This window comes from Argopecten irradians, chromosome 6 (assembly GCF_041381155.1).
Source record: "Argopecten irradians isolate NY chromosome 6, Ai_NY, whole genome shotgun sequence".
NCBI classification, from domain to species: Eukaryota; Metazoa; Mollusca; class Bivalvia; order Pectinida; family Pectinidae; genus Argopecten; species Argopecten irradians.
Window position 1 is genome coordinate 30,586,072 of NC_091139.1, and position 27,944 is coordinate 30,614,015.

Consider the following 27,944-nt stretch of genomic DNA (forward strand, 5'->3'; position numbering starts at 1 on the left):
ATTTTGTAGCTCACAATTAAGGCATAGGGGTTAGCATATGTTGTTATTCTGAGGAAAAAAAACATTAGTTACATTAATCACAAATATGATTTGCTTTTTGAAGAAATCACTGGAAAATATATTCTGTAAATATCCATACATATCAAACATCATTAGAAAACTATGGCTTTAATTTATCGTTTGTATGATCAAAAATCGAGCAAACGAGCATACCTTTTTCTTCCATTATCAATTATGGTATGAACTCTTATTTTCAAAAATCTATATAAAAAGTGTAATACAAGGAAATTTAAACTTCTCAGAGGTGTACATCCTTTAATAAACTACTGTGTGTTTCGGCCAGGGTTAGAACTAAAAAGCCTTCCTCATTGGGGCGAGCACTTAACTTCAGCCCAAAAAGTGAGGCGGTGTCAATGGAGATGTTAGGAAGAAGAGAAAAGATAACATCGCATATTATGTTCATGCAGGTACAACTCGAACTGCCTAAACATGCATTTCTCTCGTACCTACACGTGTTATACATGTCGACTGAGGCTGTTCTGCATGGCTACCCAAACAAAATTACTATTTTTTTATTACAATTTTAACCATTTTTTTCAGAAACTAAATTGGATTTATTTTAAAAGATACCAACAACGGAAATTGAGTTGTAAATATCACGTAATTATCATGGAGAAATTGAATTGCAGTCCCTTTCGAATTGATTTCAAAATGGCGGAAAATCATAATCATAATCAAAGTCGTGATTAATTTACAATAAAACGTCGAGATATGAGATCTTTCATACGTGGATATGGGTAAAATATCCCTATCCACACGTGAAAAAGTCCTATATCATAACATGGTTTCATCTTTCATCGGTTTATTGCGAACTATTCTGTTTCACCGTCAGTTTACATTCAGTATAAAAAAAAAGAAAAAGAAAGAAAGAAACAACCACACCACCTCCCAAAAATGATAAAAATGTGGCGAGGGTAAAATGTCTTCATAGGGCGCTTTCCATGTCTGTTTGTGAAATATTTAATGTAAATGTATGTAGGTTGAATCATAGACGGGACGTTTTTCCTGTTTGCGAACACACAATGGCTATTAAATGTTAATCTATAATTAAGTACCACGACTGCCAAATATCACGTTTAAAGCATTTCCCCTGCCGAGTACTAGTACTCAGATATTCATTCTTCCGTATTCACATTTAGTTTGTTCGGAATTATCTACAAGTATACACATAGTTTTTCTTTTTCGATACATTTATATTTTCTATATATGTCATCTATTGTCAGTTTTATATATATTCTTGACAATTATTATTCTTTTATGATGGCCTTTTATTCTACTATTTTCATCTGATAAACAAGCTCTTTATCACAGCATTACCTGACTTCGGTCAAATATTCAATTAGTGTATTGGAACGAATAATTTTCTAGTCATTAATAAGTTGTTTTTTAGGTTCAAAATGATTTTATTATTTCAAAGAAGAAGAAGACAATAAAGTGTCTTCAAACATTCTTATTCATTAATAATTCTCAGCTCAGGATATCAATTTAGTTTCTATATGAAAATGTGCATTTATAATATATATATAAATAGGAATGGACAATTAGTTTTTATCTCTCAATTACAGTACAAATTCCAGACGAAACAGTCATGGATGATGTGTTTGCCTCACCTTATACCTTTTACCTTCTTCCTACAGTGAGAGATAATAAATCATCAAATAATGGAATTCTTCTAATGAACCTGTATTGCCTCTTTAATTAAATAAATTTGGTACTATTTATGTTCAACCTTATTATTATATCATCGCACATTTCATCCTCACTTTCATCACTCAGTTTCATCATCATTTTCATCACAAAAATTCATCCTCACCTTCATTACATAACATTACAATTAATTACTGTAATGGAAATTTGGTGTGCAAATATAACGGTTGATTAGACACTTATCCGTTCAGTTGCATTATTTAAACAGTATTTCACTAAACAAAAATAATTGGCCTTTAGATATTCGCTTTCTGACAATCAACTGTCACAACAGTAAGTTATTGACGGTATGGTTTAGCCAAATCATAGACATCTCGATCCAGCCGACATGTAGTAGGGCCGTGGTGTTTAATTTCCGGTTATGCCGTCTCCTTTATTGGCCTCTACGTTTGGCCCTTAAAGGATCCGCATAATAAATTGATTTCCCAAGTAAACAATGTTAACTTTTACCTCTCCTCTGTTCATGTTCAATTGTCTTTAAAGAAGATCATTGAAGAACATCTCAATGGCAATTTAAAAATAGAGGTGATGGTCTAGCTCATCATAGAGTATGTTTATCAACCTTTTACATCACGTGACAGAATACTGGATTCTGATTGGCTACACACATGGGTAGTATTTGCAATAGTGCCCTTGGAAGGGTGGCGCAAAATTGAATGTGAATCTATTGTGACGTCACTATTACCGAACGTCATTACAACGTTGTGCTCAATCAAGTCGTTAAGATGGCGGTCAGGCTGTGGTGTACGTGGATGGAATGAAGTGTTGCTTTCCTGCAGTTCAGCGTTGCGAGTTGTCCCCTGAAGTGTATCTTATTATGATGAAATGAAATGGGGACATACACATGTATAGGGGTGATGTACTAAACCATTATGGCCTGGTATGGTGGTGGGATATCGTCTTCGGCGCGGGCACTTTTCTATCCCTTGACAACGATATGAGGCAATAGTGTCCTCTATAAAGCAGACCATTATAGATATAGAGGATCTTACATGAGTGGCTGTTTGATATATGCAATTTATCAAACGAGTTCAATAATTTTATATACCACGAGTCTTTAGGCATATGAAATTATTTACCGAGGTATATTTGCCCAAAAGCACAATAGTTTAACGGCCTTAAAACCAGTATAAAATAATTGTTCAACCAATAGTGACAAATTTACTTAAATCCACTCGTATTGACGCTGTACGATTGTGTCACACAATAGGCCGGGTCCTCATATTACTTCCGTCTTCCAGGAATTGTGGAAATATATGTAAAAGTATGAAGTGTGTATGTAAAATGTAAATGCTTAAATCAAGTTTGGGGTCCTTGTGCTTAGGTCTAACCTAACGATTTGTAGCTATATGACTGAGAATAGTCATGTGTTTGTGTTCCTCGAAAGGCGTGGCAGTGAAGTGTTGAGGAAAAATACCAGATTCCATTCATTCACGGCCAGACGGAGTACCATGTTCTTTGTTGACAGTACGACATGGCTGATGCTTTTCTTTATTGTGATTTCTCTGTTAAAGAACGCCACAGGTATGTAATGATACGCATCAAATATATTGAACATTTGACATTACATAACTGTATGTTTATCAACGAAACCACAGGGACCTGGCACGAATTTCTAATCAACAGTAGTTACAAATATGTATGTATATATAGAATAAATAAATGTAGTATATCCTTGCGATGGAATAAAATATAAAAAAGCAAAAATGAAAACAAATCTGCATTCTCTAGCGTTTTCGCAGCTACCGCTGCTCTTCAGGGGATGCTTTTTTTCGTGTATTTATATATACGTTAAATATATATATATTACAAATTGACATCGATTGATCACTCGTTTTTCAATTGCTAATACCTACTTCCAGCATGTGCTGCCCGGCAAAAGGCGACTAAATTTGGGACTTTGCTCCTTTGCAGACACACACCGAGGAGATAGGCGACTAAATTTGCATCCTATACAAATGAGCACAACATATTTAAATTTCGTCACACATTTGACGTCACACGTGGCACGCTCTCCAGCCACCGCTCAATTTGTAGCGTTCTGCCGAACAGCATGGCTACTTTTTGGTAGATCCAGCATTCGGCTGCCACTTGCCGAACAATTTTTTTGTCCACACGGTTGGAATTACTTCTTTGTCCCATATTTACCATTTGAAGTAATTCGTATCATACAGATTTACGTTTGATGGGATCCCGTGTCATCTGGAAAATTATGTTGATATTACTTTTTTGATTTTTGACCCCTATAAATATATATTATAGTATCAATGGTATGAGCTTTATGGTAGAGAAAAATCGACCTATTTTTTAATCCATAATTGTTTTGAATGAACAGGTTCTATATATTACTACGCACATCTTACTTAAAGAGGAATAATTCATATATTTCCAACGGGTGCTTGATGAAAAACGTTAGCCTGATGAAGAGAGAAATATACTCAAACCATTAGAGGAGAGACGACATTTAGAATGGACAGGGAAATATCTACCTAGCCTAGTTTGGCTATATTTCTTTATTCATCAAGCCATATTCTCTTTTTATCTTTAAAGTAAGATGTACGTCTTTGATACATAGAAACCGTTTAATATAAAAATAATAGTCGAATCAACCTAAACGCCGCCATTTTGTTTTTTTCGTGAACATAAGCGGCCTTTCGGTTAAAAATCGGTGAAAACAAACGATGGGCCTCGTTGCGCGGGATATTCAAGCAGCTTCTGTGTACATAATTCGAAAAGATCACTACGTGTGTTTATGAAACGTTACTATAGAACAACATATTTGATGACCTGAGAGCATTTTAAATATTGTTTGTGTGAGTATCTTCAATCTTGCATATTTATTTCAGTTGACATTGCTAATCTTACACGGTTTGAGAAGGGGACGTGTCCTATAGTCGATACTGTACATAAGTTTGATCGTGTGACAGAAAGTTCAATGCTTAGAAACAAACCGATTTAAAAATGAGCATTTTAGAAATGATGCCTTTGTTTACACTTGAATATATATACACAGCTGACTTAAAGAATGTCGATAATGAATATTGTTACAATGAATCTCCGAGTAACCAGCTGATAACCGTACGTGTATTGTTACACATATACATTACAAACTATGTCATATTCATATGACGTCGCGATCGTCAATTGGCAGGCATATGGATATCATGCATTATATACATGACGGACGTTGTATGTACATTTCACATGTTTAACAATGAATCTACAAGTAATTGATTAATTATCATTATTCATATGACTTTGAATTTTACAAGTACACCTTATTTTGTCATCATGGTGAGATTTATAAAGACTTATAAATCGTTGTATACACATAAACATTAAGTACATTTTGAATTTCAAATACGATTTATTTGTTCTTTTTCACATACATACGTACATGCATACAAGCACATGAGCGCCATACATGTATATATACAATTTGTATATGTTTCTTATTTACATATTAACATAATTATACACATGTAGAACTGATCAAAGAAAACATTTCAGTTGTAAACTTCACTATCTGATAGATGTGAAGAATCAAACCCATGTAATATAATTAAAAACATTTCAATTAATATGCGAATTTAATATTCCATTAAAGCTACACATACCGGTATCTAGACTGAAACAATGTTTAATTTTAAACATGGATTGTAAAACAAGTTTGATCATTTTGTAGAGTTGCAAAAGTTGTTACTATTATAATTAGTTTTACCGTTCATACTACATATGTCATGAGTTTATTTTCCGAACAATTTCATTAAAATCAAAGTAAATATTACCGATACTTTTCATAATGTGGGTCGACTGAACTTCATTTTTTATGGTGATGAATTATGCTTACATGTACAATTAACAGATAATTATAACTACAAAGAATTCCTAATGAATATTTCAGATTTGTTGCTGTGGGTAATATGGAAAGCAAATGCAATTATTAGAGTTTTACAGTTCATTTTTATTTGTGTTTTGTTTGAGGCATGCATTATGTCTAAAAGAGTTTGTGCTGTTTCATCGTGCAAAAACAATGGATACAAACTGCAAAAGTGGTTAAACACAAGTTGTGAGAAGCACCAATGCTTCAATAAAGAATGTGACTGTCCAAGACCTTTTAGATTAATTCCTTTTCCCGCAGAAAAGAAAGATCCTGAGACTAGACTAAAATGGGCCAAACTTCTGCAAAGAAAAGGTTCTAGTGGTTGTAACTGGCTTCCTAAAGATGACTCCAGAGTTTGTTCTCTACACTTTGTTGACAATGAACCAACTCTTGAAAATCCCTATCCCACTCTCAATCTTGGTTACACTCCTACCAAGGAATTAAAAGCAAGACCACCACCAAGACGAAGATTAATAAATAGGAGTCCATCTAAGATACAGAAACTTGATACATGTATTAACTCAGAACATGCCTCATTGTGTAATAATGGGCAGGAACAAAATCATATTCCCTTTGCAGATCACAATTACTTTGTTCAAGAGACTCCGAAGGAAGAATCTGAAACAACGACGGACTGTGACCAGTGTCTCTCCAAAAACCTGAAGATCAATGATATGAAAAACGAGATAGAACACTTAAAATTAGAAAATATTAAATTAAAGGCAACTCTGAAGCAAAAATCCCAAACATGTATGATTCTCCAAACAGTAACAAAGTCCAACAAGAAAATGAAATTTTACACTGGGTTTGCAACAGTAAAAGCTTTCATGGTTGTATATACTTACATTCTGGCTACATTTAAGGACATACATGTAACCTACTGGAAAGGTCCCAGTAGGGTCACAGCAAACCCTCTGAAGCCCAAACGAAATATGACAAGAAAGCTGAGTAAGAAGGAGGAGATAATCATGACAATGATGAAGATAAGATTAGGTCTTTTAAACCAGGATTTGGGGGACCGGTTTGGTGTTTCTGCCACATGCGTCTCTAACATTATTTCCACTTGGATTCGAATCCTTGGGAAAGTGATTGGCGATCTTGTTTTCAACCCTAAGAAAGAGGTTGTTAAAGCAAATTTACCACCGTCATTTAAGACAAAAAAGTATAGCTATGTTCGTCACATTATATGCACAGAGGTTTTCATTGAGAAATCTAGTAATTTTCAGACACAATCTGTTACTTGGAGTGATTACAAGCATCAACATACTATAAAACTTCTTGTAAGCATCACCCCTGCAGGAATGATCAATTTTATTTCTAGTACATGGGGAGGAAGGGCAAGTGATAAGTTTGTGACTGAACAGTCAGGATTTCTTGACACTTTAGAGGCTTATGACACTGTTATGGCCGATAGAGGTTTCCCTATAAGAGAAGAGCTGGCATTGCGTCACTGTCACCTTTTAATTCCTCCTGGGAGAAGAGGTGTGGCACAGATGACCTCAACAGAGACTCGCTGTACAACAGAAATAGCCAATCACAGAATTTATGTTGAACAGGCAATAAGAAGGCTAAAATGTTTCAGAGTGTTGAAGTATGAACTACCCTTGACTATGCTTTGTCACATAGATGACATCATCAAAATCGCAGGGGGGTGTGCAATTTATACCCTCCTCTTCCAAGATATGCATCTCAATAGATATATATAAGGCATATTTGTCACTACAATAAATTACAGCTATAGTCATTTTGAAGCAGCAACAATCACAGCACCCCGCCCCTCTCCCCGCCATGGAGAGTCAGATTAAACATGTGAAACATAAAAAAAAAAAAAAAAAAAAAAATAAAAACAAAAACAAAAAAAACCCAGAATACTTTGGTACAGCCCATTCCAGTATCTAATTTTCAAATTATGAAAACAATGTATATATTATATCAGTTTTCAATATTTGCATGTTTGCAGTCTTGAAATACCATATTCGACTGAATAAGCGCCCCTTCCATATATGCACCCCTCTCCTTTTTTAGGCTTCAATTTCATTTACTTCAAATTAATTGCAGACTGAAAATTTGAAAACTTTGTTGGTTTTCTTAAAGAATTCTTTTGCAAATTTATTTATGGTTTAAATGGTAGAAAAATTTTATATAACTAATTTTTCTTTGTTTTCATACTTAATCCGACTTTCTGATTGGCCAATATTTTTTTTTGCATACCTCTATGGAAAAAAAATAAGCGCCACTTACAAAATCCACGGAACTACTTTCGTCGGACATCCCATGTCGGTAAACATTAAGAGTCAGCTGAGTTGCTTCAATATTTTCCAGCGCCATGGGCGCTTTTTGGGTCGAATACGGTACATAGATATGTATACAAAAAGTTAAGTTATGTTTTGTGCTCTGAATACATTATATACATGATATCATAAACATATTTACATCTATAGCAGAAAATCTCAAAAATGATCGCTTCGTATTTTCTTTCAAGAAATCATTGAAAAAGTTACGAATGCTGAGCTTCAAATAATGATTGACAATGATTTTGTGTTGATGATTTACCTGGTATGAACATTTTTTTGAAGAGTCAATTACAAGTAACTGGTTCATATACCAATAATGTATAAAGAACTAATATTAGTTTGTAGAAACTTGATTTTTCTCTCTTTCAAATATGTTAAAGGTGATAAAAACAGATTTTAAATATGCTATTTTTGTGTTGATATTTGTTTATTGTGGTGTACTTTATGATTTCCAACAAAAAATACAGGTTGTATTTGACGTAATTTCCATAAAATGTGCTTGAAACGAAGTCCACAACGACCCTTGTCTAGAACGATCGCATCGCTTATCGCCCCTGATATCACCAGGTGGCCGTAGATTCGTGACGTCATCTGAGACCAACAGCTGTGACAAGAGCCGGGAAACTCAATGGGGCAGTGTTGCGGTATTGGCGATTATAGATATTTAAAACAGTCGCGCTACCACAGGGGGCCAACTCAATGAAAATGGATGTTGTCATACATTTTTTTTGTATTTGGAGGATGGACTGATGAGTATATATGACAGTCATGTAATTTTTTTCAAAAAATGCGAGATTTGAAAAATTATTAAAAAATCGGGATATTTACTATAAAACAGAGAAAGGGACGACAGTCGCCATATTGGATTTTTTACCCCCACCTCGATTAAAGTTAATTTTTTCACAATAGTATACCTTTTTTCCTAGAGTCATAATCACGCATCAGTCCTTCGATAATCCATAATCACACACAAACCATGCAAAAGCATATAAACGATGTCTATATAATCAAACGCAATATTTTAATCCAAAATTACCGGCGCTTTCTGACTTGTGACATCGAAAGCAACGTCCTAGTGAAGAGCGATTAGAGTGACTTCCCCTGCAGTGTAATTCAATCGGTTTAATCAGAGATATTCCGATACGTTTGTTTTCGCGGAAAATTTGAATATTAAAACGTATCGGAATATCTCTGACTAAACCCATTGAATGACATTGCAGGGGAAGTCACTCTAATCGCTCTTCACTAGGACGTTGCTTTCGATGTCACAAGTCAGAAAGCGCCGGTAATTTTGGATTAAAATATTGCGTTTGATTATATAGACATCATTTATATGCTTTTGCATGGTTTGTGTGTGATTATGGATTATCGAAGGACTGATGCGTGATTATGACTCTAGGAAAAAAGGTATACTATTGTGAAAAAATTAACTTTAATCGAGGTGGGGGTAAAAAATCCAATATGGCGACTGTCGTCCCTTTCTCTGTTTTATAGTAAATATCCCGATTTTTTAATAATTTTTCAAATCTCGCATTTTTTGAAAAAAATTACATGACTGTCATATATACTCATCAGTCCATCCTCCAAATACAAAAAAAAATGTATGACAACATCCATTTTCATTGAGTTGGCCCCCTGTGCGCGCTACGTGTAGTTGCTATATTGAATAGTGGAAATGAATCCGTATATATTCTTATCGTCATATTCTGGGCTATAAAATTGTTATGTTCAGTATGTTAAAGATGCTCCACCGCTGACAAATGGTAAATTTTAACTATCAAAAACAGGAGCAGACGATTTAGTATTTTTCTTCAGTTACAAAAGTTACTTACTTTACACCATTACCACCATTGAACAGTTTGTGAGCTTCTACTTTTACTTCAAGTGAAAAACATGAAATATAATTAATGCATCCCGAAAAAAATCCATGTTACTATATCCTATATGGAATGAAGTACTGATTGCGCATGCACCAAAGGCGAAATAAATTATTCTATATTATTGTTTGTGTTAATTAGACATATATATACACATTAAACACCAATTATTGTTCAAATGATGAATATCATTTATGCTCTGTCGGCGGTGGAGCATCTTTAAAAGCCATTTGACACCGTGTACGTGTGCATGTGTGTCACTGACTCAGGTTCAAGGGGGTTGCGCTTGACTTTTAACTTTACAAGAAAATGGACCTAAATTACAATGAGACTACATGCTACATGCACATACATGTACATAATTCATACCCTATCCAAAACGCTATGATACCACGATGCCCCTATCCCGCCTTATGTACGTACTGCACACCTCTATATTTCCTATTTGAAGCTTAATCCTTCAGAACACCGCACAGAAAGGGCTAGACTTATTTATTTTCTTAAAGTTCTATAATGAGTTTTACGGATGTGTACGAAATAGAATAAGATGTACAGTAGTAACAATATACGCACGGCCGATAAAAAAGACGGGACACAAAACACAGATACTAGATACAATGCCCTAATATGGATGACATGTACTCGTGGACAAGATACACATGTAATAGTTCAACTAACACAGGACCATGAAACAACATATATTTCTTATAAAACACAAATGATTTACAAGACCGCTTCATTATATTTTCTAACCGTGCGCAGTTTTGGAAATAAAAAACCTGTCGACCTTACTAAATTTTTAAAGTATACGCACAGACCACGGCACACTAGATAGCCTATTGACCATTATGAGACGATTTAGGAGTCTAAATAAAAAAAAATCGGTAAAATTCGCATTCTACAAATATATACGCAAGTGTACTATGTAGAATATAACAGGAAATTAATGAGTACTAAAATTGGCCAAATTTGCGAGCATTGTGGTGTTTTGGGGGTTCGGGGGAGACCCCGATAAAGATATCACAATTTAGAATGACTGAGATATGAGTTTCACGATGTATTTTGATGATTTTTCGAGGGCTTAGGGCGAGAGATTTTGTTTTTTGGGGGTCCTAAGGTCTCCCCCGAGAAGGAAAAATATTACTAAATGTATTTACGATTGCTGAGATGAGTTTTACGATGTATTTTGATGACTTTAGAGCGTTCTTAACATGGTAATTTTTCTAATTTAAATTCCTGCAATTAAATAATGATAACTGTGAAAGTCGTCATATCATAATGCAACCCTGCTCGATCTGAACTAGTCCGCTAAACCTGTCTATATTATTAGGCTTTTTTGTTTGCCTATATATCAGGCAAAAAAAATAATTAAAAAAGCCTAATAATATAGGCAGGTTTAGCGGACTAGATCTGAACATACCGGTTTCACACCACCGGCACATTGTTGTGTAACCCAAAATAAATATGAAAATCCCTAAAATGAAGTATGAAAAATGTGCAGAAGGACCTCTTTTATTTTTAATACGCATTTTGAGAACATTTCAGTCGACGAAAATGGGGGACAAAAAGACACAACTTATAAATTATTGATTTTTTTCTTTTAATCTGCATGTATTTTTCATGTCTCCGTATGCTTGCAACAGATGATTTTTCTATTAAAACGTAGGTCTAAAGAGGTGGGCCCCAATAATTGTCCATTTTCGCTACGATCTTATTTCGCTATTTCGCACATAAAATTACCAGTAGATTCTATGTATATCAAAACTCCTCAGATAATTTTATGTGTAAACTACATAATGCACAGTCGTATTACTCCAGGGTTGACTGAATAGGAAAGAACTGCTTATTCATTCGTGGTTTAACCCCTGGCACACCATACGCCACATGACATATGTACCCGCGACATTAATGACATCATTATTTACATATAGTGACGTCATTTCATAGGTTATGACGTCAATAATGTGTCATTATGTAGGGGATAAATCACGCTACCCAATAAATCGAAATATAACATATTTTTCTCCGTGTACATTTCCGTAAGTACTAAGACATGTGGCTAAAATACACATGCATGTTGACAGTTCCGCTATCGGCACACCGGCTTCCGGTGGTTGATTGTCTCAGATGACGTCACAACTCATCGGAACTCAAGCATAAAATTTTTTGTGTGCTAACAATTTGTTTAGTGCAAAACAAGTCATTTCTCATTAAAATATGTTATGTTACATTGTATGTATGTATACATGTATGAAAAAAATACATGTAGTGATTTTGTTTTTAAGATAATTTTTGTTGATAATTGTTTGATATTTTGAAATTCTGGAACAATATTTGCTCTATTCAATAACGGTACTTTGTTCATTTACCAGGTTGTAGCATTTGTGTGGCCTTGAATGTTTCCACAATGGTTATCATGTCCAATTTAGATGAGTTACATGTCCTGGGCTCAAGTCTTTGTGCTGTATCATTCGTGACCACAGGAGTTTTGGGCATATCTAAACCTGATGGGAAAAAATCAGAAAAGTTATAAGGATTGAAAAGCGTTTTTATTGTGTTTACGGTGGTATGAATGCAATGTGGATACAGTCATATTTAATGTAGCGTGAAGTAAACAAATTAAAGAAGTAGCCAGGGGCCATTTTGATTGTAATATTCATCCGCCTAACTATGCTTGTCGTTGCTATGTTACCTAACCCGACTTACAGTGATATGAATTCAGACTCGTTTTACTATGCCAAAGAAGACCAATATGTAAATATAATGTATTGTCCACTTTCATCATTATGTCATGCAGATTTGCCAGTTAGAAATTTACCAAATTTTCCGATATAACTTCTATGCAATTTATTCATCAAATTTATTAGAAAAAGTTCCAATAAGAGACTGTATTCTTTCAGGTTACCTCTTAATCAGAACTAATAAATAACCAAGATTCTTTTGTTTGTTTATAAATTCTAAGTGAATTGAAGGGTACCAATCAACTGATAATCAAAAGGTTTCCTTACTATAATCTAATTCCCCTAGGAAGAATGAAATGATATATAAACATTATAAGCTATTTGAACATAAATTTGATTGATTTCCCACCTTTATAAATGCAGGCATTGGGGATTTCCTCTCTTAGTTGGTCTGTCAGAGGCTGTAGATGTGATGTTGTGCTTGACGGTACCGGATTGAAACTGGCCTTTGTAGTATTCATAATTGATGGTCTTTTCTTGACTGCAGTGTTCAAAATACCAAAATTATATGATTCGGTGTTTTTTTTTATTGAAATAACTACCAATTATCATACCTGGTATTACTTGAAAAATGAATTACCAGGTAATTTGTAGTGCTTGGTTTATTTAATTTGAATTCACAAATGATTTACATTATCCCAAAGAGAAATGATAGGTTAATCAATTGTAAAAGCATAAAGTCATGAATTAATAGTGCATTATTCTGAATCTTAACCATATAAAATAGATGACAGTTATGTGTAAAGTACTATTGCAAAATCATTTTAAAACATTTGGTAGTAAATTATTACATATACAATGAATTAAAATTCTATATAATATTCTGAATGTCAGTTGCTGATGAAGTATTTTACACCTTATCAGTTTATCAGGAAAAATAAATTACTGGAAAATAGAAGCTAAAAACTTATTTCTGGTATCTAATATTTACCATTACTAAAGCAATTACTGATTATGATTTTCAAATCAAATCGCAACACTATCTTTCAGTTCAAAATGTTCATGTTTTAATTCTATCATTGAATGTGCTTTCTTTTGAAATTATTAAAAACACCACCATTGCTTCAATTTATATGGCAATGGTACTTGAAAAATATATACCTGATTTTGTGTTATGCTTTGTTTTCGTTAACTCCATATCCTTGACCCGCAATGGCTGTACAATTTTTTTGTCAGTGTCGGGAATAGTCCAACTGCAAGGGACAGATGTGCACGATGTAACCCCCATCTTGTTTGCAGCTTCTACGCGGAACAGGAGACCAGCTATATGGTTGCATGTCTGACCGAGTCCAAAAATATATTCATAATACATGATAGCTACTCACTCATGAGGATACTGGTAACATTAATAATCAACTCAAGACAATGCTGTTAATGATAGTGTTGCAGAACATTAACATACTCACAAGTTCTTAAAATTCGATAATATCAATGGAAAAATAAAGATTGAATTGGAAGCACATTTTAAATATATGATACATGTATAATAGCAAAACAACCATTTGTTGTCCTAATACTTTTGTATAATATATCTGTGATTAAATATCAAAATATAAATGTCTGGTATCAGAGGAGTGCAATGTCAAACAAATAATTAATATGCAATGTACCTACCCTGCTGTACATGAACAGTAGGCACTTTTTATGTCGCCTGTGGACTGTTTAACGCACACCCATGCACTGTGGTCAGCATTACTCAATCTCTGGGATGGGGTACACTGGGCTCTCAGAAGGCAGAGATCATGTGTCAATGGTTGGTAAAATACCTCTCTGAGCCAACTTGTTGAAAAATACGCCTTTCCTACTTTATATTCGTTTAAATACTTCTCCGTTGTTGAAACATTGGATGATGACATGAAGAACTTAACAATGTCTGAACAAAATACAGGAGGCCACTGAGAAATCGCTGTTTTTTCATCTCTCCAACCATCAAAAGTCTGAAAGGGGTCCTTAATGGTAATATCATCTATTGTAAGTAATTTTGAATAGCCCGTCTGATTTTGTGTGTGTATCTCAGAAGCAGAGGGTAGTTTCTGTATCGATAACTTCTGAGCAGCAAAACAAAGAGAAACGAGCTCATCTTTAGCACCTTTGGTCGCCAAACCTCTTTGCGATAAAAAGTCTTTGAGTGCATCAAGTTTCCACATAGATACATCATTTAAAGAAAGACACTGATCACCAGGATCCATTGTAAGATTATATAAACTACATAATATGTAAAATAAATATAGATGTGATACAAAATATTAGGTATAGAACCTCAAGATCAGCGCTCACAGCAATCAAAATACGCGGGCCGCCATGTTTGTTTACCCGTCGCTACGGAAGTCACAACGGTGTCGTTTTTAACCGGAAGGCCGCTTATATCATTGCTAAGTACGAATAGGTTGATTGGTCTATGGGTAAACAAAATATGTCAGTTTTTCTCTACCGTAGATTTCATACATTTGATAATATTGTTACATTAACGAATAACAGAAAGGAGAAACCAGCAGCTAAATTCAAAACACAATTTAATTATATATACAATATTATACAGAGATGGTTTACAATATCTAGAGTAATTGGTGGTGGTACAAGAGTAATACGATGATTTAAAGTGTTACTTATCTGTATGCGAATGTCCTGGTATAATCCTTGATCCTTCCAGGTTTCAAATTAACAATAATCACAAATCCACAAGGAAATTGAATGTCCACAGATGATTTGTAAAGTTCCAGGCAATATGAATAAATCCACACAAAGTGTTGTAATAATCCACAGATAAAGTCACAATAGCTCTCCCAATAGAATCTTATATGGCGCTGTACAATTCTTGATATGTCTTATTACAGGTCTCATTACAATTCTGATTAGCCTTGGGCAGCTGGAGTATATATAGCTTAACCCTAATTCAAGAATATTGGAGAACCTTCTACTTCTAGAAATATCTAACTAAAAGCAGTAAACAAATAAACACACATAACTTTCTGGAAATAGATCATTCTAGATCTCTACTTAAAATCAACATGTTTACAAACATATTTGTTTATACATGATTATATTCTAGAAAGTTCTATAACCTAGACTAATGATATGACCTTTATAGGATGTATTGATAAAAAAAAGCTATAGGAGTTATCTCCCTTATCTCATAACTACATGTATTTAGTGTCATACATAACAATATAATAAGGGCGCAGCCCTTCGTGCCCGAAGGGCACGAAGTGCGAAGTACTTCTAAGGTAACAGATACACGAAAATATAGGAAAAAACACAATCTTCAAAATTCAATCTTACACACGGACAGCTTCAGTTTGCGGCCGCCATTTTTTCATACATATGGGGAGGTTGGGTTGGTTGTGCGTTGCTCCGGTACTGCTCTCCCAGGTAAATATATATTAAACTAATGCAAATGCATAACAGGAGTAATAAAACGGGTTTTTCATAATTTTTTAGATAATAATAATAACACTTTGAAAATTAAAAGCTATAGAATGCAGTCAAAATATCCACGGATCAACGAAGTAATGAGCACAAACCTATAGAATGCAGTCAAAATATCCACCAAGGCGAAGATGAGCACAAGGAATCATGACGTCACATAACTTCAAAAAATGGCGCGATATCATAGGATTCGCATACGCGGCACTCCAGGCCTTGAATGGACACAGAGAAATCCGAATCTTTGAGATAATTTCTTTGAGTTTATGCTAGACAATTATTACATCATATACTTATATAGTTTAAAGTGCGTCCTTTTATTTCTAAATTATGTCTTCTACATGAAATAGAAAATAAAAGAAACAATTAGAGCTTCGCTCTTCCTATGCCTTAAAACATCTGGCTGCGCCCACAGGGACCTGGCACGATTTCTTTAAACTAAGAGTATACATATATATATTATAGTATCAAGGGTATGAACTCGGCGGTCGAGAAAAATGGACCTATTTTTTAAAACCGTGTTTATTTTAATAAATGGGTTCTATACATTATTGACGGATATCTTACCTTAAAGAGAAATAATTTAACTTTCCATTGAGTGCTTGATGAACAAAATTGGCCAAGTATTGACGAAGTTGTGGCTTGATGAATCGGGAAATTTACGAAAAATATGCTAGGTAAGCATTTCCCTGTCCGGTCGAAATGTCGTCTCGGCTCTAATGGGCACCTCAAAAACCAAGCCAAAGTCACAAAATCTACGCTTGTAGTGGTAAACAGTACCCATAACTGTGTTCATCCACAATCTCCTTTGGAGGTATCATGACCCGTACTTTGTAGAAACTCCAATTAAACATCGTGTAGCTCACTTACTTTAACCGTCACCGCCATCTAATTAAATGAACACCTGGAAGATAGATAACCCAACTAGATAATGACATGAGACTTGCAAGAAAATGCACATCCTAAAATGTTACTAATGACATATTTGCCTTCTTTGAACTAAATTTTTGTTACATCAATGCTTTTTCAGTCCAGTACTTACAGTACTTTGATTAAAAAAATAGGTCCGTTTTTCTCGACCGCCGAGTTCATACCCTTGATACTATAATATATATATATGTAGACTATTGGTTAAAATTTTCGTGCCAGGTCCCTGTGGCTGCGACCTTTAAGGCCTTGCCTTCAGTCATATTATATGTATATATACTGTTGGTTAGAAATTTATACCAGGTCCCTGTGAACGAAACATTTCAAAAACGCTCACCTAAAGCTCAGAATTTAAACTCCTTTTTAGGGTGTCCTGAAAACTGTGAGAGATGTGATGATATAACCTCCAACTGTCACGGCTGTTCACAAGGCTTCCGGGGTCCCAGATGTAACGAAACATGTCCAATACAGTGTCTTGATAACGTATGTGACCAGTCGGCAGTCTGCACGAAGGGGTGTAAACCCGGGTGGTCCGGAACCTATTGGTGCCAGTGTAAAGGGAACTTAGACAGAGATGGATCGTAAGTATGATGTTTGGATATTTTCAGACACTAGGCCTTCTTTCATCATTTATCATCTGATCAGATTGTATTATACATACAAATGTGAATACTACAGAACTGTCGCCAGAGTGGACGACTAATACCCCCTGCTGCACAAATTTAGTAATAACTCCATTAATAGGGGACACTGCAGATCCCTTTATAGTTTACTCAACTCCCCTTTATGTCAAGGTTCTGTGTACCAAATCTTATCAATATCTGACAAGTAGCTAAGGAGGAGTCCGCCGGGCAAACTTGTGCCCATAGACAGACAGACAGACAGACTCCTGATTATCGCAGTTTACCCCTACCCCGTTAACTGCGTTGCGGATGGGGGGGGGGGGGGGGGCCCAACAACACTATGACTACCAATGCTTATATTTAGATTTAAATAGTCATTCCCGTTACAAAAAAGAAAAAGTGTGGGATAAAAGTATGAAAATCAAAGTTATACGTTTGTATAGTGAAATTTATCATTTAATAGAACAGCCAATTATTTTGCGGGAAAGAGTTGAGTTCTTGCAACTTCCGGTATGTTGCCACAGACAATTGACTAAACAATAACAGTAGATGAAATAGCCCTATCGGTGAAATGGGATATACCACGATAAGTACAACATTTTAATCGATTTCAAATATTTCAATAAGAATATATTTATTCTTCAATGAATTATCATTTTGACGAAAAACCCAGTCATTTCTTGACCTTTTGAACTCTGATTGTGGTATTAGTACGCCAATACATATACTTAAAGTTGTATTTCTGGTAATTTTCACTGTAACGATACATTGCTTAAAGATGCTCCACCGCCAACAGAGTATAAATGATATTCATCATTTGAACAATAATTGGTGTTCAATCGTGTATATATATGTTTAGTTAACATAAAAATAATAGAAAATAATTTGTTTTGCATTTGGTGCATGCGTAATCAGTACCTCATTCCATATAGGATATATAGTGCGGATTTTTTTCGGGATGCAATTAATTATTTTTCATATTTTTAACTTGAAGTAAAATTAGAAGCTCAAACTTTTCAATGGTGGTAATAGTGTAAAGTTAGTAACTTTTGTAACTGAAGAAAAGTACTAAATCGTCTGCTTCTGTTTTTGATAGTGATAAAATACCATTTGTCAGCGGTGGAGCATCTTTAAACATTTGATATTTGAACATGCACATGTAACTTATTGATTAAGCTCCCCAAAAGAATATGTCGGCCTATAAGAGCGCCGAAATCTAGGGATCATATATTCCTGGTTTTGAATACAGCGCCTTCAATCACCGCCATGTTCAGTACCTTCGGCTTTTGTCGGCATTCCGAATCGTACCACGTGACTTATGTCTGTCCTGCACGTGGTGATCCAGGTACCTAGCGTAAGCGCACATGTGTTTGTATACGTTTTCCTTCTGGCTAATATGAGCAAATCGTGCTGGTATATGTCCACAGAGCGAGTATTTGAAACATCTAATTCACACATTGCCGTAATTCAATATTGTGTATATCAAATATTGTAATGTGCAAGCATTATTTTCTTTGTAGATCCAGTCTGCTGAGGTCGACCGCATGTTTTGTTTTTGAAAAAAAATTGTTGACATTTGGTTTAACAACTCTCGTGTTACTTCGAGATTGTCGCGACGATGTTCGGAAGAGTTCGGAATATTTCGGCATTTTTCGAGTTTATTTTTGACGTGTACACGTTAAAAAGATTTTTTACTTCTATAATTAAAAATACTTCCAGTGCTGCAATTTTATAAAAAGTGGTAAAAGTAGAAAGTTTAAACCTCGGACAGACGGGGAAAATGTGTATAACACTTAAACAGTTTTCACTATGACAAAAAGAGCGAAAGTGATAGACCATACAACTTTAAGCATTGGTTGTCATATCTATGACATGCATTGGTGTGTAACATACATTTGGTGTTCTAGCATAGCCAATGGTGCGCGTTAGCGCACCATGATAGATATGCTAGAACACCCGATGTCTGTTACACACCAATGCATGTCATAAATATGACAACCAATCCTTATATTTACATTTAAAGTAACCATTATCGTTTTAAAAAAGAAAATAGATAAAAATAAAGCATGAAATTAAAACTTATACGCCAGCTTAGAGAAAAATATAAGTCGATGGAATAGCCTATGATTTGGCGGGAAACACTGTGTGCCACAGACTTCCTGTATGTTGTCATGGACAGCCGACTAAACAACAGCAGTAGATGAAATAGTCCTATCGATAAACCAGATATACAAAAATACATACAACACTTCAATCTATTAAAAATATTTTTATAAGAATATTTTGTCATTTTGCTAAATTTTAAGAATATTTTTAACAGTTTTTGCAGTGAATTCTCACACTGACGTGAACCAAGTGTTTCCGTGACCTTTCAACTTTGGTTGTGGTATTAGTACGCCAGAGCCTAACTGTCAATGTTTATATTGGAAATAAAGATATATTGGGCTCAGTAGCAACATATAGAGATTGAACAGTGTTTTGATTGCGTTAAAGGTGGTATGAAACGCAATGGGATACAGACATATTCAATGTAGCGCGTTAGCGCTACATGTAAAATATGTCTGTATCCCATTGCGTTCATAACACCTTTAACGCAATCAAAACAGTGTTCAATCTTTATATTTACATAAATAAGTCTACTTTTACGTCAAATTTAAAACGGTGATGGTTGCTAAGTTGGGTTCCTACGGTAGTCAGGATGACCGAAGATATAGTTCCGATTGTTGAATGTTATAGCTGCAGTTTGATTTAAAATATAACAATGACACCTTTAATTATTTTTAAATTATATTTTCGTTCCAATTTGATAATGTATCAATAATGTCCATTTCGAATAAAAATTGAGATAACCGAGGCGGAGCGACTACCGGTATCGTTGTCAGGGTATACGTAGTGATGCGGTCCGAAGTGGAGCGAGCCGCCATATTTGATTTTCAACCGAGGAAAGTAACTGTGAAATAGTCTGTTGATCAAATGGTATGACTGTTGAGCTGCTGAATGTTTCTAATGTATGTATCGGTCTACGTACGCGATATAGACTAAATTCTTCATAGTCACGACTTTTATTTTATTGTACGGATGATAGACAAGTGTTTGCATGGTGTGTGACTGACTTAACTATGGAATTCCTTGAACATTCCTGAGGAAAGCCCCCGGTTGTAGACACGACCAGCGATTCTTTTTGTTGTTTATTACCGTTACAATGCTTGAACACATATTCTGTTTTGATGTCAAATACATCTTAATTGGATCTAATAACAACTCTTTATTATTATTTTGAATCCGATAACGATGAAACTTTGTTTACATTTCATACAGTAGGCCAACCGAGTAGGCTAATGACGAACATGTTATTGTCTGTGCCGCCTAAGGATCAGTCTTGAGACAAATAGAAGACCGAAATCGTTTTTTAGTTTATTATTAATTCAAAGCAAATCTGTCATCTATGAAAAGGTAAAATGTACATTAAGTAATTATAGTTTATTTAGATTATCATGTGACACAAAATCTTACCGAAGCGTGAACTAGAAATAGTCCGATCCTACTTTGGGTTTGTATTCATACGTCGTTGCATTTACGCTAATTTGAACGCAACTCCCCTCCCGTTGACTATATAGAGGCATATGTAAATATATAGGTACTGTGCAGTGGTAATGTAAATATTGAAAAATATCATACATTGGGCTCAGTAGCAACATATAAGTACTGTGTAGCAGTGATGTAAATATAATATAATGGCATCAATGGATTTATTTCTGAACGGGAATTACAATATAACAATAATGATAATATAAAAAAACGCTTTTTGATAACATGATGAGCACAGATAAGTTTATAAGCAATGATATTTTGATCAAACCAAGAAATAATATGCATTTGGTGACCAACCACACTATGTACTTTACATTAAAATCACAAGAGTTACAGAGGTTTGACGTTAAACGAAAATGAACCATGTCTGATACCGTATATAATTATTCTTGATATAGTGCCGGTATCAGTTTAATTCAAGTATTTAATTCTATTAATCTTATTTTATCATCACTGTTTATTGATACAGATGTGAGAAATGTGCTGTGGGATGGTTTAGACAAGACTGCTTTTTGCATTGCAATTTAAACTGCCTTGAGGACGAGTGTGAACAGATGAATGGGACATGCAGTAGAGGCTGCAAACCTGGATGGTTCGGGGAAGACTGTTCTTCCAAATGCCCTTTACATTGTCGTGGCGATGTGTGTAATGGGGAGAGCGGAACATGCCTCAGAGGCTGTGATACGGGATGGATCGGGGATCATTGCCAATGCTATCGAGATTGTGGCTTCTTCGGATGTAACAATATCAATGGTCTGTAAGTAATACATAGAACCTCTGTTGTTTTAATAACAGCATATTAGAGTAAACGTATCCGCCGTATGATGTACACCCGTATACAAATTGTGACCTCGCCAGTAAGTCGAGTCAGGTTGTGGGAATGATAGTAGGATAGCATTCTACTTCGCTTTCTTGTTGAAGCAATTTAAGTATTTACACTCATTTTAAGTCATACATTGATGTTTCCTAGTTTTCACTCTATTTTGAAATAGTTCATACAGTCACTAAATGCATACATTACGTCTTGTAAGAGCTTAGGTACTTTATTTGAGAATGTAACCTACGGAATATTTTTAAAGAGTTTTAGCCATCCCTTTTTTGTTGATTCAGGTGTTCGGAATGTGCTGGGGGATGGTTTGAGTCCGACTGCTCATCCCGATGTCCTGAAATATGTTTTGGTCCATGCACCCAGTTTAATGGATCATGTACGCACTGCCCCGTTGGTTACTATGGACACCACTGTGACATGCCTTGTTTCCAGACATGCATACAATGTGATAGAAGAAGCGGGAACTGTCTGCAATGTGTCAAAGGTAAAACGGGCTCCGACTGTACCAGAAACTGCAGTATTGCCTGTCGAGACGATGTATGTTACGCTAATGGCACCTGTCTGAATGGGTGTATACTCGGCTTTGAAGGGGACAGTTGTGATCAGATCAGTCGAGAATTTCTGAGGTATATTTTATTTGCCTTGCAGGAATTATCGGCGTGATCGTAGTGTGTATAATGGGTTTTCGTTGGTACGCTCATCGCCCGTCAAAGGCCAACAAAAAGAAAAATGGTACAGATAAAGATAACGATGGAAACATGATGAGTGGGTTGATCTTCGGGATGGGCGATATGATTGATCCGTGTAGCCAGATGTGCGGAGGTGATGACGATTAGTCACAATTCATTGGCGGTGTCAATCACCTACGGCAACAGTCACAAATTGTATTCTTCAAAGCATAAATCTCAACACTCACAAATCACTTACTTATCATTTAAAGATGCTCCACCGCCGACAGAGCATAAATGATACTCATTATTTGAACAATAATTGATGTTTAATCGTGTATATGTATGTCTAATTAACACAAAAAATAATATAAAATAATTTGTTTTGATTTTGGTGCATGCGCAATCAGTACTTCATTCCATATAGGATATAGTGTCAGGGAATTTTTTCGGATGCAATTAATTAGTTTTCATGTTTAAAACTTTAAGTAAAATTAGAAGCTCAAACTTTTCAATGGTGGAAATGGTGTAAAGTAAGTAACTTTCGTAACTGAAGAAAAATACCAAATCGTCTGCTCCTGTTTTTCATAGTGAAAAAATACCATTTGTCAGCGGTGGAGCATCTTTAAATCAAAACTTTGTAACTAAACTCAGCAATCACAAACCATTTAATCATTACTCGGTAACTAAGCTCAACACTCATTTATATCAAAACTCTGTAACTAAGCTCAACACTCATTAATATCAAAACTCTGTAATTAAGCTCAAACACTCACAAATAATTAAAATCAAAACTCTGTAACTAATCAAAACTCTGTAACTAATCAAAACTCTGTAACTAAACTCAACACTCACAAATCATTAAAATCAGAACTATGTAACTAAGGTCAACAAAGACAAATCATTAAAATCAAAAATATGTAATTAAACTCAACACTTACAAATCATTAAAATCAAAACTCTGTTACTAAGCTCAATAAAAACAAATAATTTAAATCAAAACTCTGTTACTAAGCTCAATAAAAAAACAAATAATTAAAATCAAAACTCTGTAACTAAGGTCAACACTCACAAATCATTAAAATCAAAACTCTGTAACTAAGGTCAACACTCACAAAGCATTAAAATCAAAACTCTGTAACTAAGGTCAACACTCACAAATCATTAAAATCAAAACTATGTAACTAAGGTAAACAAAAACAAATCATTGAAATCAAAACTATGTAACTAAGCTCAACACTCACAAATCATTAAAATCAAAACACTGTAACTAAACTCAACACTCACAAATCATTAAAATCAAAACTCTGTAACTAAAACTCAACACTCACAAATCATTAAAATCAAAACTCTGTAACTAAGCTCAACACTCACAAATCGTTTAAATCTAAATTCTGTATCTGAGCTCAACAATGCTAATCATATGCATCAAACCTCATACATATACTATATTCCAGACGGTTGATTCCGTCATAAATATTTCTATATGCGCACTGATTTTTTGAATTTCAAATTCATAAATAGTTAATTGATTGTAAAGTGAATTCGTCCCTATGTTTTCATATAAACAAACACATGACAGCGTAAACAAAGGTTAACGCTGTATTGTTCTACTCTTTTTTCCGAGAGAGTATCTAGAAGTGTCATTTTAACTTAGATCCACATGTGTACGCAGTTTTCAGATTTGTTTGTGACGAAACATTAGCTAACTGTTAAAGGAATCTTCTCGCGAAATAAACGACTGACAGTACCAGACAGAGAAGTTAGCCCGTAGATGTTGGTGCAATGTAAGACTTGATTTTAGATCATAATACGGAGAAAGAAATGACCATATGTAATATACACTGACGTAACGCGCGATGTTGGTGACATATTGCGTAACACATAAATGACGTCGTTTTGGCGGTCTTTTCTGACGTGTTATGATTAAAACGTATGTTTTACCGCTATCCAATATAAACATGTATCATTAATAAAAGAATAATACACTTTTATAAATAACGAACATTTACAGGCTAGACTATACATATAGGAGTGAATTTTCTCATGACTATATATGTTTACTATTTTCATTGAGGATTACTGGAACTTACGGTGCCGCGATTGACGTTCATGTAATATCACCTCTGATTTCTGAGTTCGGTTCTCTTGTTTGTTTGTTTGTTTGTTTGATTAATTAACGTCCTATTAACAGCTATGGTCATGTAAGGACGGCCTCCCATGTATGTGGTGTGTTGCGTGTTTGTTGTGCGAGGTGCATGTTTTGGGAGACTGCGGTATATTCATGTTGTGTCTTCTTGTATAATGGGACTGTTGCCCTTTTTATAGTGCTATATCACTGAAGCATGCCGTCGAAGACACCAAGCAACACACCATTTCGGACACTAAATTGATGTATTTTAGTGTTTTTTCCTGATTCTCCGGTTTTACTCTTTCTCCTTTATTTGGCCAGCACGTTCTTATATGACCCTGCTGTTAAAAACTAGCACAAACAAAGTTCTTAAACGTTTCGTACAGAATATGATCATCATTAAAATCTCCGTGAAATTCTGTTTCAGTTTAGTTTCCTGTTCGGCATTTTAGGTTGGCTTATAATTTTAGATAACCAAATATCTTCACTTTGTAGGCTTGTGCTACTATAGGTTGACAAAGATGATAAACATATGCACGTGATTATTTTCCTAGATATCATCTACGTCTCGAGGGAAAGTGCATTTTTCTGTCCGAAGAAATTTTATCGTCGCAATTTGACTATAAATATTAAAGCACTTTTCCAACGATCGAATTTGATAAATTCTCTTTCAATTTTAGTACAGATCGATTTCTAATCACACGTTTTAAATGGCGTGCATGAAGTACAGGGGTCTGAGAATTAGTACAGTGTATATCAATTTGGACCTAACAGAGTGCCCATATATTACTTTTAGACGTTTTATGGATCTAGATAAAAATCGGCAAAATTCGTATTCTACGTGTACACTGTACTTGTATAATATACCACGAAGAGAATGGAATTTCCTGATTTTTTTTTTATCTAGACGCCTACACTTCTAAAAAGCGCGTGTGGACACTCTGGTGTGTCAGAATATATATCTGTATTAACTGTAACTATATCTCATGTCCCTATGTTATGCATTGTACGCTAAAATATACTCTTTTTGTTCCCAGTCTTTCTCTAGAGTTTAACACATTTCTAATTTTCAACTCCAGGCACTCAGGTTTATCTTCTTCTCCAAGGCCACTTACATTCGGAAAATCGAAAATAATTTTACGTTAAATTGAATATTTGTTTAAATGAGTATATTTTATGTTTATTACTTGGTAAACTACACCGTTAGGTTGCACCAGATATGCAGTCACAAGGACATTTCCCATCACGAGCGTGTCAGTTACATATATTCTAGATCTCTTTACAAGTGAAATGATTGTGTATAGAAGAAATATGTACTGGTATAACAACGCATATGTCTTCTACAAATCTAACAGTCTGGTTTCAAATATTAAGTAAATGAAATTTGACATGTTTCAAACTGACGTTACGTAACGCGCTGTCGTGACGTTTGGTCTTACGTCGTGAAGTGGACAATTTACGGAATTTTTAAAATACGCAGTTATTTTTTATTATTGATCGCACAATCAAAATAAAAAGCGTTATACAATTTTCAGTTGGGACACATTGCGAATATGATTTGACATCTATATTCAATATTTCTTAAAATGCTAATAAATGTCACTAAAATCGCTATATTTGCAAAAAGCAATAGAAAATCACTTGGTGGACAAATTACGGAATTTTTAATTTTCTCTGTTTTAAGTGAAAGCGTCCTTATAGCTGGGCTATATCACATGTATGATAAATTCAATAATAACACATTTCGTACATTATTTCAAATACTTGAAATAACGTACAGTTTTCTCTCAATATAACTATGAAATTGAACATCGTTTTCTCTGGGTTAAGCGTTACATTTTGGCAAAGGCGAATTATGACGGTTTTACCACATCGTAAATCATCTAACACCATTGAAAGATCATGAATGTCATTTGACATATCATACCGCATCTTTGAAGCATGTTCATTTATTTTTGCGTATGTTTAGTGCGATTTAAGAGCATTTTTAGAAACGAACACTCCGGTAAATGTTACGCGTTACATACCGTTATCTTGGTATTTTGGAGAAACTAAACGCGATTAAAATGTTTTTATGATTCGCTTTTCCGCCTATATTACCCATAACATCAAAGTACATTAAAAACCGTTTTCAATGATATATGATAATATGCAGGGATATGAAAAGAAAAGAAAACCACAACGCTTTAATCAAAGGATATGTGTATTTTGAGACGACGGCACCAATATCGCGCGCTACGTCATTAGAAAACTTTATGTCATCCTCGATACTCCAGGGGTTCCGATCACTTACGATCTCTACACCCTTGGATTATCTCATAGTAAACTGGAGGCAACAGAACAGAAGAGGTAATTTAGTCCTTTGATGTACATCAAAAGAGACGTAAAACGGTACGCTTTGGTTGACTGTGTGGCTTTGAAGTTGTGCGTCGCTCTTTTTGTAGTTTTCAAATAAAGTTTTAATTGCTTGAGATTGGTTCAGAGTTTTTCCTCTGAGCTGCCTCCAGTTTTACTGTGAGAAATAGTCCAGGGGTGTAGAGATCATAAGTGATCGGACCCCTAGATTAACGAGTATCATGTCTGTTTCCAACTAATCTTGTCTCATCTTGTTTCATGATTATTGAAGTTGGGTGTTTTAATACAAGTCTGGGGATGTTTAGCTTTTTAAGCCATTGGTATGGAAAGGAGTTTTGTCCTAGGTGAATGGTGTAGCTATATATATATGCAATGTACATATCCCCTACTTTGTCAATAAAATATTGCTCGTCTCGCACGTGTATTTAGTTTCATATGTACCAGGCTTCATATCCAAAATACAAAGTGATCAAATATAGCAAAAGGTATATACATAAAGATTCCATATCAAAAGGTATATACATAGAGGTTCCCTATCAAATGACTGTTCATTATCATGTTTATCAGCTACGAGTTAGTAAATTTTTCGATATAAATATCGAGTGTCTTTTCAAGTTTTGAAATTAAGTAAACGAAAATTTACTCATTGTCGGAACTTCTATTTTTTTCCCTTTTTTGCTGAATGTAATGGCTTTAATCCAGAAATGTTTTTTTTTCTCACTTGAAACACATTTTTATTAGCTTTTTCACAATAAACAAAGACAAATACAAAAGAAACATCTCTTTCACTCTCATTTTCACACTTATTATAATTAGTATATTTTCAATGCCTTGG

The 27,944-nt window shown here is 34.7% G+C and overlaps 2 protein-coding genes and 1 pseudogene across 3 annotated transcripts; 2 read left to right on the forward strand and 1 right to left on the reverse strand.

Annotated features, from left to right (window-relative positions):
• Window positions 1-2,894: 2,894 nt before the first annotated feature.
• LOC138325601 (scavenger receptor class F member 1-like) lies at window positions 2,895-27,527 on the forward strand. The gene is made up of 4 exons (XM_069271372.1): window positions 2,895-3,291; window positions 17,280-17,493; window positions 21,596-21,883; window positions 22,237-27,527. Exons 1-4 carry the CDS (start codon window positions 3,117-3,119, stop codon window positions 22,616-22,618), a joined length of 1,059 nt encoding a protein of 352 aa, XP_069127473.1. The 5' UTR covers window positions 2,895-3,116; the 3' UTR covers window positions 22,619-27,527.
• LOC138325600 (uncharacterized) lies at window positions 5,707-7,643 on the forward strand (annotated as a pseudogene).
• LOC138325604 (uncharacterized) lies at window positions 11,198-15,738 on the reverse strand. Of its 2 annotated transcripts, none has more exons than XM_069271375.1 (4): window positions 14,180-15,738; window positions 13,664-13,854; window positions 12,912-13,043; window positions 11,198-12,325 (listed from the first exon to the last, which is right to left on the reverse strand). In XM_069271375.1, the coding sequence occupies exons 1-4, from the start codon at window positions 14,749-14,751 to the stop codon at window positions 12,183-12,185; spliced, it is 1,038 nt and encodes a 345-aa protein (XP_069127476.1). In that variant the 5' UTR covers window positions 14,752-15,738; the 3' UTR covers window positions 11,198-12,182. The 2 variants fall into 2 exon arrangements, with proteins under 2 accessions (XP_069127476.1, XP_069127475.1); XM_069271374.1 differs by having other exon boundaries at window positions 13,664-13,841; window positions 14,177-14,332.
• Window positions 27,528-27,944: the final 417 nt, after the last annotated feature.